This window comes from Sturnira hondurensis, unplaced genomic scaffold (assembly GCF_014824575.4).
Source record: "Sturnira hondurensis isolate 20B ecotype Veracruz unplaced genomic scaffold, ASM1482457v3 Scaffold0000396, whole genome shotgun sequence".
NCBI lineage: Eukaryota > Metazoa > Chordata > Mammalia > Chiroptera > Phyllostomidae > Sturnira > Sturnira hondurensis.
Window position 1 is genome coordinate 5,291,574 of NW_028073027.1, and position 13,041 is coordinate 5,304,614.

Sequence of the window (13,041 nt, forward strand, 5' to 3'; positions counted from 1 at the left end):
GCAAAGAGCCTTGAAATCCTTAGTAGGCATTCTGTACTTTATTTGGTAGATAATGCAGACTGTGAGTGGGTTCTGACCACTGATGTGAGAAGATCAGAGTTCAGCAATAGAATCCAAGGAGACCTTGAGAAGCAAAGACAGGGGACCTCGGTTGGGAAGACCAGTTAAGAGGCTCTTATCATCACACAGGTGGTGGCCACGGGTCCTGGAAAAGAGGAGGGTCTACCTGAGAGATACTGCCAAGAGAGAGTGCAGGGACTTAGGAAGTGATTGAAGGGAGGACAGGTGGGACTCTTCGTTGCATAACTATGTTTGTGGTTACAAGAGCAAAAGCCCTCACTTACCCATAGAGCCTTCTTGATGTCACACAGATTCATCATTTTGGGCTTGCAACATAGTATAGTGTCCCCTTGAGTTGTGCAGAGTAGAATACATGCAACATATAAGAGACCTTGCAGCAGGTTTTAGCAGCATCCACAACTTCAACAGAGTTTTCAGAGTTGGTGTGTGTGCAGTTTTCATCACTGGTGCTTTGTCAGATTTTTCATGGCATTGAAACACTCAGGAGACAGAGTCGGTACAAGACAGCAAGGAAACAAAACTGGGAGTCTGGATGACCCTTTGAGTACTTTACAATCAGCCGTGGACTTTGCCCCACTACTTCCTACATTTTGTCCCAGTGGATTAACTAATTTGATTAGCAGTATCTAGCCAGGTGTGAAGAACATGAAGGACTTTGATTTGGAAATCAGGGGACTTGGATTTTAGACTTGAGTCTCCCATTTCCTAAGTGTGTGATCTTGAACAAGTATAACTCTTTTAACCTCAACCGCATAAAGGGTTCCTCAAGTACTATGTTTAAAACAAATAGGCTAGTGGGGCAAGGACACCATTAGATGAAGTAGTCAGGGAAGGCTTCTTTGAAGAAGGGACATGTGAACTGAAACCCAAAGGAGAAGAACTCAGTGTGAGGGTGGGGAACTGATTGCATGGGGGAGGTATTCAAGGCAGAAAGGATGGCAGAGGCAGTCTTTCCGAGGAAGGAACAAGCTTCGGAGAAGGCCAAGGCTCTCTCCACAAGTCTGGGAGAGGTATATTTTGTTGTTGTTGTCTGTATGTCTGTTCAATTTTGAGGAAAGCCATTTTCTGACAGAGTTTTAGAGGGTCACTTTAACAAACCTGATGGAAACCAAAGTGCCGACAGAGTGCTGTGTGGCAGCAGTTTTCCAGTTTTTTATGCATAAAGCAGTGGGCATAGTTCAAACCAAGAGAGACGCTACATGACCCTACAATGCTGTACAAAGCAGAGGCTGAGCAAAATTCAAGCAGAGATTTGGTTTCTCTGGTTTTATGATTTTACTCTCCCAGCAGTGGGAGTTGATCTGTTCTGTGATGGATGGTCAGGTTCAAGAGAATGTATATGAAAACTAAAAACTCTTGCTAAGGGAAATCACATTCATGATGGCAATCTGTCGGATGGTTGCCTTTCTTGCTTCCTTGTTTTTCAGTGCTATAAACATTTCACCCAGAGGAAACAGCACGGGAGAGACACAGCAGGGGACGTGCAGGCAGAGATCCCGGGCCTGATCCAGCTCCTGCTCCTCCACTCACTTGCCGGGTGCCCTTGGACAAGTTACTGAGCATTTTGATGGGTCTGGTTCCCCATCAAAATAAGGAAAGTAGTAATCCTTGCTCTGCCTTCCTCTTGGGGTCATTATGAGGCTTAAATGAGAGAATGAGTATAAAAATATTTTGTATACTCATAATGCCCTGTGTACAAAGCAAGGAATAATGGCGTCTACAGTGCTAAGAAATGACTAGAACTTTGTAAAGATGTTGCTTTGATTCAGTGTTACTGGAATAGACCACATCATTTTATTAGCCAGAGTGAAAGAATCCACTACAGAAAAAGAGAGAGATTGATTTTAAAACAACAGAATTATAGATTTTATTTGCCTTTTTTGTACAGAATAGTTTATTGTAACATAAACTAAATACATGGCGCTGAATAAATAATCACTTTTTACAGTCACCACACCGGCAGGTGGGCACATGCACAATTGTGTGAGCACATAAGGACACAGATGGCACGAGCAAATTTCCACTCTCAGGTCACTACGTGTTTTGCGAGGGGAGCCCTGAGTCAGGGTTCTCCTCTGTGGATAAGAGCTGTTTTACCTTGGAGTGGACACACAGGGGACCCTCTCAATTGATTTGGATCGGGTGGCTGTGTCCTTTTCTCCTCCAGGTCCTGATCAGAAAAGTATTTTGGGCACAGGTAACTCTGCCTTTGTGTTGAGGCACTCTCCCATGTTGTTTTTCTTAAAATTTTCAAACCCCTATTTCTAAGAAAATACACACATCAGAAGAATTCCACAGCTGGCCATTTAGCAGGCAGGACCCCTCACTCTGCACCTCCTTTTTAGGCTTTCCTCCCATTAGAAGCTACCTTCCAAGGTACAGACCTGTCAAGTCTATTTGCCCACACAGTGGGACCTCACAGGGCTTGGAGCCGTCCTCCCCAGCCCGTCTTCCCACGTGGGCCAGTCTGACGTCCCATGTGGGCAGCAGCAGTAACTGACTGACATCGCAGTGCATGACAGATACGGAGCACATCCAGTCAGGAAAAGGACCTGGCAGGTAGGTGAGTTGCACCTGACACTTGACTTCTTTCTGTAACTGGTTTTGAATATCCACTTGCACATCCCATGTCACAGAGCACACACCTTGGGAGGTCACCAGCTCCCTCTTCCATCAGTGCTGTAAAGACAGTGGTCTTCGTGTCAGCCCAAAGTTCCCACTGTGCTCTTTACACGCTGGTCGTGCCACCGGGCACAGTTCGGAGCCTTCTTTCCCACAGTAATCCTTCAAGTATTTAAATACAAATCTTACATGCCTGGACCCCCTACTTTTCCAGAGTCAGCACTACCTGCTCCTTCATCTATTGCTCCTGAGATATAATTAGTCTCAAGTACAGTCTTCGGAATGAGTCCCTTTTGGCAAAAATTTGGGGACTGTTTGGCTGGTGGGGGACTGAAGTCCTCCATCCCCATCCCCTGCCAGCCATGTGTGAATGGCTGAGGAAGGAATCACTTAGGACCAAGGCAAGAGCAACTTAATCTCAGAAAGACAAACAGACACTGAGAGGTGGACGTTTTGTGTTGTCTTGACACATCTCTAGCCCAAGTCTGGCAGAAATTTATCTGAACAGAAGGCCCTGGTATTAGCACAGATTGCCTCCTTCTACCTGGCAAGTAAGACACTCATTCTTTGCTCGACTGAGGTCATACCGAGCACCCTGCCCTGCTGGAGCTTTGAAACAGGTTTGCTGAGAAGCTTGTGTCTGAGACTCAGGGCTGCCCTCCTCAGCTTCAGTACCATTTCTCATGCAGAAGGTGGGAATGGGAAGCCCTTCCTTGTCTGAGTCCAGGAGAAGTGTGCAATTCAGATGGGCTGGTGGAGGTGACATTAGCTGGTGAGGGACTCTTTTAAGTATGAGCAGGTGTGTGCTGCTCTTTTTATTTTTATTTTTTAGTTTTTATTGAATTTATTGGGGTAAAATTGGTTAATAAAATTATACAGGTTTCAGGTGTACGATTCTATAGTACATCGTCTGTATATTGTATTATGTGTCTACAACCACAAGCCAAGTCTCCTTTTGTCATTATTTATACCCCCTTTCCTCTCTTCTACCTTCCCCTACCTGTTCTTCTGATCCCTGACATCTGTGTCTTTAAGGGTTTTTTCCTTTGCTTAACACCCTCACCTTTTTCACCCAGCCCCACAACCTCCTCCCCTTGTCAGCTGTCAGTCTGTTCTATGTGAGTCTGTTCCTATTTGGTCTGTTATTTTGTTCATTAGATTCCACATGTAAGGGAAATCATGTAGTACTTGTCTTTCTCTGACTGGCTTATTTTGCTTAGGATAATATTCTCCAGGCCCATCTGTGCTATCACAAAAGGTAAGATTTCCTTCTTTTTTATACCTGAGTAGTATTCCATTGTGTAAATGTACTACAGCTTTTTGATCTGCGCATCTACTGATGGGCACTTGGGCTGCTTCCAAATCTTGGCCGTCATAAATAATGCTGCCACGAACATAAGGATGCATATATCATTTTGAATTAGTGTTTTGGTTTTCTCCAAATATAATCCAAAAAATGGAGTTGCTGGGTCCTAAGGCAGTTCCGTTTTTTGTTTTTTGTGGTATCTCCATACTGCTTTCCACAGTGGCTGCATCAGTCTGCATTCCTACCAAGAATGCACGAGGGTTTCCTTTTCTGTACATCCTCACCAACACTTGTTTGTTGTTTATTGATGTCCACGCTGCTCTTGCTCATCACTACATTGTAGACCATCTCCATCTTGCCCTGTCCACAGCCCCCACTTTTAAAAAAATAAGAAAAACTATGCATTTTAGGAAAAGATATTCCGAGTTGTCATATCACTGCTGAGGCTGACTTTGTAAATGGAAACATCTCTTTCTGTACCAAGGAAGACAATAATCCTGCAGTCCATTTTAATGATTCTTCACACCTTATCTTATTTTATTTTATTTTTAAATAGTTGCCTCCCACACACCTCCAACCAGGGACCTGGTCCACAACCCAGGCATGTGCCCTGACTGAGAACAGAACCGGCGACCCTTCAGTCTGCAGGGCAGCACTCAATCCACTGAGCCACACCAGCCAGGGCTTCACACCTTATTTTAAAACCAGAAGCAACAAGGTACCTTCATGACTGGAGAAATACATGTTCTCAGCATCATCTGCAGCCATGGAGCCACCAGCCACGCTCAGGAGTTCATCCAAGGAAGGGAATGACTGCAGATGCTGCCGACAGTCGCAAAGCCAGCCTCGTGTCCTGGGCCACGACTTTCGTCCCTGCCCGCCACATTCACCTGGCACTTGATGTTCATAATAAAGATTTTGCTTTTGCTTTAAACAGTATTTGTGGACTTTCTCCTAGAAATCAGTAGTGTCTGCTGAGCTAACAGAAACCTGGGTGTTTTCTGTGCTGAATAAATCCAGTCTAACCAAACTGTAGTAGTGATGAAATAGGGGGATTTTTTGTTTCTGAAAATTGAAGCCTCAAACTTAAGAAATGGGTAAGTTATATGAAAACTGACATCAATGGTAACATAGTATTTTGTAGCACAAGACTAACTTTCATCAAAAATGAGAAAGCAGAGGAGTGAAAATTCCTGGGGTTGGGCATGTGAGATGAGGGTTCTCAACACTCCAGAGCTCCTAGGGTCTGGAGGCGCCAGAGCCCTTTGATACGTGCTACGACCCCATCTTTCCCAGGAGTACAAGCTGGGCCAGCTGGGTACTGTGTGGGGCCCAGTGCAAAATGAAAGTGTGGGGACCTTTATTCAAAGAACTTTGAGATGGCAACAGCAGAGCATTAAACTGAGAGCGGGGCCCTTCGAAGCATGGGCCCTGTGCAGTAGCACAGGTCATATGGCCATGGAGCCAGCCCAAAACGCAGGGGACTACTCTCCCCAGGTCCTCTGCCAGTCCCTGGTCAATGAGATGTGAGTGGGGGAGGAGATGCATGCCACTCTGGGGGTCAGACAGGGAGAGCCCCTGTGGGATCTGCAGTCACTTCTTTCCCTACTGCAGTAAATGTGGAATCCTGAAGTTGAGTGGGTGGAGTCATCCCATGGAAGCACTCACCACTCCGAGGAGAGCTGTTCTAAAGAATCACCTGGACCAAAGGAGAAATTCTTGTGTGTTAAGCCACTGAGATACGAGAGTTGCTTGTTACTGCAGCATCAGCTCAGGGTATCCTGACTAATTTGTAGGGGAAGGCCAGAAGTAGCAGGAAACGTATCAACTCTGAGAAGTACAACAAAGGAAAACAAACTTGACAGTGAAGATCAGTGTGACGGTTCCTATGCCTTCATTATTCTATCAATGGCCTAAGAGTTCAAAAATGATCTCTAGCATGTTACAGTTGTATGACTACCCATAGCACTACTTTCTGTCAACTCATTTTAAAAATATGTCACCTAAGAAGAAAGAGTCCATCTTCTCCTTTAGCCTTCCAAGTCTCTTGGCCCATTGCCATCCTTGGCCCAGTCTTGATTCACTGAACAACTCTCATACTTTCAGAGGCCAAGAGGAAAGCACTCTCCTGGGGCAGTGTTCTGCTCTGTGGAAAGTATTTTATCAAACAGACTTGACTTTGCCACCATGTCTGAGTAAGTTTTTGATTCCAAAAATCCTAGCTGGTATTTTAACAGTCGCATTGCTTAAAAAAAGTCACTGAAACTATTCCCTTTTGTCAATTTTTCTATGTTTTATCCACTTGGATACCCCATTGCTTTCAGAGCTGTTCCTCGTTGCTCTCAAACACGGGATTGCTGTAGGACACTTCCCTGCCACACCCCGGCAGGTCGGGGTGGGACGTTTGGTTGATTGGGGGCCAACTGGGGTCATCTGCCAAGGCCCTGTGCCATATCCGATACTGGCTTTTTGACCGATAGCCAAAACACCTTTTGATTATTATCCACAGGGCTCGGTTTTCAATGATGGCCTCCTGCAAAATAAAAGAGTTGCTCTTAACAACCAGAGGTCAAGTGCTTCCAGGGTAGGGCCTCCATGGACTCCAGCGAGGCCCTTCTGCCTGCATTGGCTGTTTAGATTCGGCTTGAAGAAGAGCCTCAGCTCTGGACCAACAAATCCAAGGAGGTTTTACATAACAGGTCTTAGCCTCTCAAACTTGTCTACTTAAGAAATGCTTCTGGGAGAAGAGGGAAGTACATACTTTCAAGAACTTCAGCTCTGGACAAACAAATTCAAGGAGGTGTTATATAACAAATATTAGCCTCTCTAACTTTTCCACTTAAGGAACTCTTCTGGGAGAAGAGAGAGGTACATACTTTCAAGAAGCACATAACCTGAAGTAGCCTGCCTCAAGGATGACATTTCTTCTGAATCACATACATAAACCAAGTTTAAAATCATTCAAATTTTGCAGCCCATTCCATAACACACCCGTTTTCATTTAATAGAAAATAATATTGGAAATTACTCACCACCCAATGATATTGACCCTATAGAAAGATGTGCTACACGCATGATGTGGCTTTGGTATATACGCTGGCACATCACTGCATAGTTATAAACAGAGGCAAGAAAAATTAGAGTAGGCCATAGTCTTGAAGTTGAACAGACCTGGTTTTGAATTCTGACACCCACTCTGGGTAAATTACCCTATCTGAGCTTCGGTGGTTAGAAATAATCTCTCCTTTCCCTGAGGCTTGTCATGAGAGTTACACAGTGCAGGGATATGGCACGGCTTAGCTGCCCCCGTTTCCTACTCTTTTGAACCACACTGTCCCTGTTTGCGTACACCTCTAACCTTCGGCAAGTAACCTCTAACAAGTTACCTTTAAAAAATAACTACAATGTATTTTTTGTAAGATTATAAGATACGTCTCTTTGGAAAAGTTTTGGATTGCTATTTTATTTCATGAGTTAGACTTAGCCTCAAAAAGAGCTCATAAGATACAATACAGAGTGAGTGAGAGGTTATTATGTTAATTTTTCATTTTGATCATGTTTAATCATAAAACCAAGGGTTCTTATAATTTTGATTAAATTTTGTTTTAAATCCTAGCTCTAGAAATAACCTCTCTCTGTCTCTCTGCCTCTCTCTCTCTCTCTCTCAGTATGTGTGTGTGTGTGTGTGTGTGTGTGTGTGTACACCCCTCAGAGACCTACCCTTCCCTGGTATAACCAGCAACCCCCAAGGCGGCAGAGGTCAGTGGCCTGGACCTGACTAATGGTCAGAAGGTCCAGACCTCTGGCAGGCTAAAAGTAACATCTTGACCTAAGTTATGTCTCAGTTCCTGGGTCCCAAGATGGATAGACCCCCTGGCTGCTTTCCTGTGAGACCAAACAGAGAGATGCTGGGTAAAGCCTCCCAGCGTGACCTCAGACCTCGTACCCACCAAGTCTTGTGATTTTGCCAAATATAACCTGTGGCCTCCACCCTGTGGAGGAGTTCAGGCTTTTAAGCATTAGCTTCCAGTCCTCCTGGATGGTGCCATTTGTAATAAAATCGGCAAACTTGGCTGCAGTTTCAGTGTCCAGTGTTTGGCTCTGCTAACGCCCCAGGAATGACCTCTTGCTGTTCTCTTGTAGTCATGAAGTTTGACCATCTCACAAGTTATGAAAGAAACAAAGGAAAAATATGAGGAGCCAAGCTGTCCCACACAATTAGAACTGGTTTTGGTGTGCCTCAATGGTATCTTTGCTGAACTGAAAGACTTAATTCTGTAGTATTCTACAAAGAACTTTGCCAGAGAGAGTAGCTTCCCTAAAATCCACCCTCTGTGATACCTGAGTCCCATAGCCCATGGAAATGACAGAGAACAACTATCTGAACTTTCCTGTAAAAACTGACCCTGGTCACTCCCCGGCAGGCCGTTAAAGGCCCACCCAGCCATCTCAGCGCAAACGTCAGGGCTCACCCAGCCCGACCTGTCACTCTCCTTTTCCACAGCAAGGCCTTTGCCCACGTCAGTTTAACAAGCAAACAATAGTTCTCCTTGGGGCTGGGATAAGGCAGGGCCACAGGTATCCAATTAGTGGTTTTAACATCTAACTCACCTTCAGGAAATCTTAACAGGCTTTAAACAAAACAATGAAGCAAATCAAAACACACACACACACAGAAAGACTTCAGTGCTCTATGCCATGCCTCGAGCTTTTCACAACTCTGGAAGTATGACAACCTATACCTCTTTGCTACTCTGGACAAGGAAATTGAAGCCCTGAGAGAGAATCTGTTCTGTTGCTCCACACTGCACATAAAATTCAAAGCAAGAAACAGAAAGAATGCCTTGATATGATGCCATTTCTAAAACAAATTAAAAAACCAAACAAACCAAAAAACTTTACCACATGAGCACTCCTGACTGGCTCCTCAAATAATTAACACACACAAACACACACACATATATATATATATATATATATATATATATATATATTCAAGCACATAAATAATTAAAAAGAGAAGGGTGTTAAAGCTATAAATACGAGCTCCCGTGTCTTTCAGCTGAAGGTTAGATCATGCAAATCTGCCCAGGAAGGATAAGGTCTCATCCAAACCTGTTTGCTGGGCTGCTCTAAGATTAAGGTTAGAGTTATACCTCTCAGCATGCCAGACTATACTCTGGACTCTGCAAACAGAAGCCAGTCATCCCCGAGGCCTGTCCCCCAGAAGCTCCCCAGACCATCTCTGCCACCGCTTGGCCAGCTAGTAGGGAGTTCACGCAGCCCATCCTAGGAATCCTCCGTGTCTTGGGTCAGACGTACCTAGAGCCAGATGAGGAAAACATCTTGCTGCCTCCACAACATTCAGGGGCTTTACCTGCTCTGCTAGGCTCACCCCATGAAACCAGAAATCCGAATATTTGTAATTCTCCAATATAACTGTCTTCATCAAAGACTCAGATGGGTTTGCTCTTGAGTGTGAGCCGACAGCAGGAAAAGTGGTAACTGCATGAGGAGACATGGGTAGGAGCTGGAACTCTGCAGTGTTATTGCTCCGTGTCCAAGCTGCTGGGAACCCACACTAAACAGCCACGGGTGTCTCCATTTCTCACTCAGCATGAAAACAACAAAGAAACTTGATCTTCCACAAGTGTCAACTTGCCCTGTCCATCTGCTGGCATCATGCCCTAGGACATGGCACATGGCCAACCAATGCTTGTGGAAAGAGTGAGCAAATAAATGGATGCCTGAATAATTGGTAGATACAAAGCAAGAAATGGTAAATACCACAGAGATAACGTAACAATCCCAGCTTGTATTTACTGAGCGTACTTACTATTTGCTTCTCACTGTTCACACTTTATGCTCACGTAACCTCTGAGGTAAGGTATTATTATCATCACTATTTTACAGACGAGGAAACAGAGACCCAGAGAAGTGGAGCAGCAAGTGCTGCCCAAGGTCAGGCGGCCCGAAAGGGGGAAGCCAGGACTCAGACCCAGGTCCACTGCCCTCAGCTTATGCTCCTCACTGCACCTGCGCTGACCGCGGAAGGGCTTCCTGCGGCGACTGCGGCAGACTGCTCCGCTCCACGACCCTGCAGCCCCATGCTCCCGAGTCTCCCTGCTCGCCTAAAAGGAAACACCGTAAATAAGCTATGTCAATCTGCCTGACGCTTTGGCATAAATCCACTTTTCTAGAATCTTCTTCCACTCAGGATGCTGATGAGACACAGTTCTAACTAACAAGCATAAGATGAAGTCTGCGGGTGGGCTGTAGGAATTTTTTTGTTCACTGGTAAAAGCTGCTTACTTGAAGGGAAAAAGTAAGTACCTTACTTTGCCGGTGCCTCCCCTTCCATTTTTCTTCCGACACTGAGAACAGATGCAATGCCCCACTGCGCGGAAGCTATCTGGGCACCACACGCAACAAATGCAAACATAACAGGCCAACATCTAAGGAAGGGAACAGAACAGGGACCCCCAGTGACACCTGGTCACGAAATTAGCCCGAAGCCACTTATATCCAATCTTCTTAAGTGAGCCAGTAAATATTTTTATTGTTTAAGCCCCTGTTAGCTGCGTTTTTTACTTGCCTAACTGATCTTCTGGGGTCAAGAAAGGTTCCAGAAGAGGACAGTACTACAGCTGTGCCACAGAGGAAACACTCCAACATGCAAAGGAGGGAAGGGTGCACTAGACACAGGAAACAATGAGGTTGTGGCCAGGGACAAGCTGCGTCTTCCTTTAAAGGGCAGGGACCATCTCTGTGCCACTCAGTGCGAGAAAACCCAAGATGACGTTCTTTCATTAACTCGGTGGCTTTGAAAACCACGTGGTTTCCCCTAGGGCTTCTCAGTGTGTGATCCCCAAACCAGCTGCATCAGAATCACCAGGAAACCTGCTAGAAACAAAATCCGGTGGCTACTTCAGACCTCCTACATCAGAAATGTGGGCTCAGGGCTGGACAACTCGTGTTTCCACCAGTGAATCGCCCTCCAGGTGATTCCGATGTCCACTCAGGTCTGAGAAGCTCTGGTGTAGCGCAGAGAGAGACGCTGGAGTACCCTATTCTTGGCCTGTTCTGCCACCAGCTCCTGTGCAACCTTCACCCCGCTCAGCGAGGAAGGTTGTCGGGCTCCTGCCTACAAAACGCCATGGGAAGCCAGGCTCTAGGCGCTCCCAGCCCCCCGTGAATGCCCCTCACCGGAGCAAGCGGCGGTGTGGACGGATGGAGCCCTGCAGCTTAGCTCTCCTTCGAAATGGATGCCTCTCAGGGGGTACCCCTACTAACAGTGCACTTTGAAAGAAGAGAGATTGTGGCCAACAGCAGTGAGGGGCAGAGCGAACCACACAGCGGAGAAAGGGGGAGGTAAGTTTACTTTAATGAGGAAATGGGAGCTGGAGAATGAAGCCAGGAGAAGCTCACCATGAATCTCATTTCCCACCTGTAAAGTAAAAACCATACAAGTTCTTAAGCAAAAGAAGCCAGACACAAAAGGCCACATATTGTGTTATTTCATTTGTATGAAACCTGCAGAATAAGAAAAGGAATTCGTGGTTGCCAGGAGATGAAGGAAGAAGGAGGGGAAATGAGGAGTGACTGGTAGTAGGTACAGGGTTGCTTTTGGGGTGATGAGAACGTTCCAGAATTAGATCATGGTGGTGGTTGCACTGGTAAACACTCATGTACTAAAACTCACTAAATTGCACACTTTTAAAAGGTCAGTTTTATAGTGTGTAAATCATATCCCAACTTCCGAAATTGAGTTCAGTTGGGTCTTTATTAGTCAACTTTAGAAATGACTGGGCCCTTAGACATCATATTGCTAGTCTCCCCAGCTCCACTTTACAGATGGGAAAACGAGCACCGTGTTCTGAACTCATCAGAGCAAAGCGGTTCTGCTCACGTTGCAGGGAAGGAGGCCCCATGCACTGTGCAGCCTAGTCAGCTAATGCTGTTCCTTTTGCAGACCCCCCCAAACATTACCCCACAGTGATCGCCAGTCTCAGGGGCACTTACCTCCACAACAAGGGACACAATGAAATTGCAGCTGAGCATAATGACGATGTAGACCCTCCACAGAACAGGAGTGCAGAGCAGCTGGCAGGGGGCAGGGAAGCACAGTTAGTCCAAAGACAAACACACGCCAGAAAATGTCCACGTGTTTTGTAGGTTATAAATTACATGTCTAATAGGTGCATGTGTGTTAAATACATGTAGAACATGTAAGTATTTCTATGCATATATGCACAGAGAACAGTATGAAAGAATTGTACCCAATGATCCAATGATTTAAGGACTATGATAGCTATTTTTTTATCTTCCTTTGTTTCTTATTTTTTCTCTGTAATTTCTAAATATCCTAAAATATATCTGATTGCCTTACAACAACAAATAATAGGAAAAGTACTTTTTGTTTGCTTTTTTAAATGAGGGAACACAGGAATGTGGCTCTACTCACAGGAGGCTCTGAGGGCACACCTCTCAGTCCTCCACGTGGCCAGCATGGCCATCTCCTCTCCTCATCCAGGCCCTGCAGTGGCGCCCTTGGCCTGGGCTTCACCCTCAGGACCATGTGCACAGGGTCACAGGCTATGCTGTCCGGAGGGCGCTCACCAACAAAGCAAGTGGGGCTGAAACCAAGCTGTCACGACCTGTCTCCCTCCCACTTCCTCTGTATCTTCCCTAGCCCCTCCTCAGGGTCAAGATATTTATGTTATATGTTTATGCATATCACATGGGTGAATGAATGAGCAAATGAGTGAAACAAAGTCAAGTGCATTGTACCCGGCACTGCCTCTAAAAATGCCTTTACACTGGTGGGAGTAAACTGCTACAGCCCTAGGGAGGGCCATGATATTATAATTAAAACTTCAAGTTCATTTCTAGGAAGTGATCCTAGATAATCTTCCATGGTTGAAACGATATGCATATGAGGTTATTTTATCACAGCTTTGTTTGTAGTAGTAAATGTGGAAAACAGTCTAAATGTCTATCATAGTGGACTACACATGAATTATGAGATATAG

General features: G+C 45.3%; 1 protein-coding gene across 1 annotated transcript in view; it reads right to left on the reverse strand.

Moving 5' to 3' along the window:
* Positions 1-5,737: 5,737 nt before the first annotated feature.
* Positions 5,738-13,041, reverse strand: part of ATP13A4 (ATPase 13A4) — a 118,482-nt gene continuing 111,178 nt past the window's right edge. Inside the window, exons 30-31 of the mRNA XM_037040004.1 lie at positions 12,032-12,112; positions 5,738-6,542 (exon numbers count right to left, since the gene is read on the reverse strand). Coding sequence (XP_036895899.1) covers positions 6,330-6,542; positions 12,032-12,112 — 294 coding nt within the window. The 3' untranslated portion in view covers positions 5,738-6,329. The remainder of the gene's footprint in view (positions 6,543-12,031; positions 12,113-13,041) is intronic.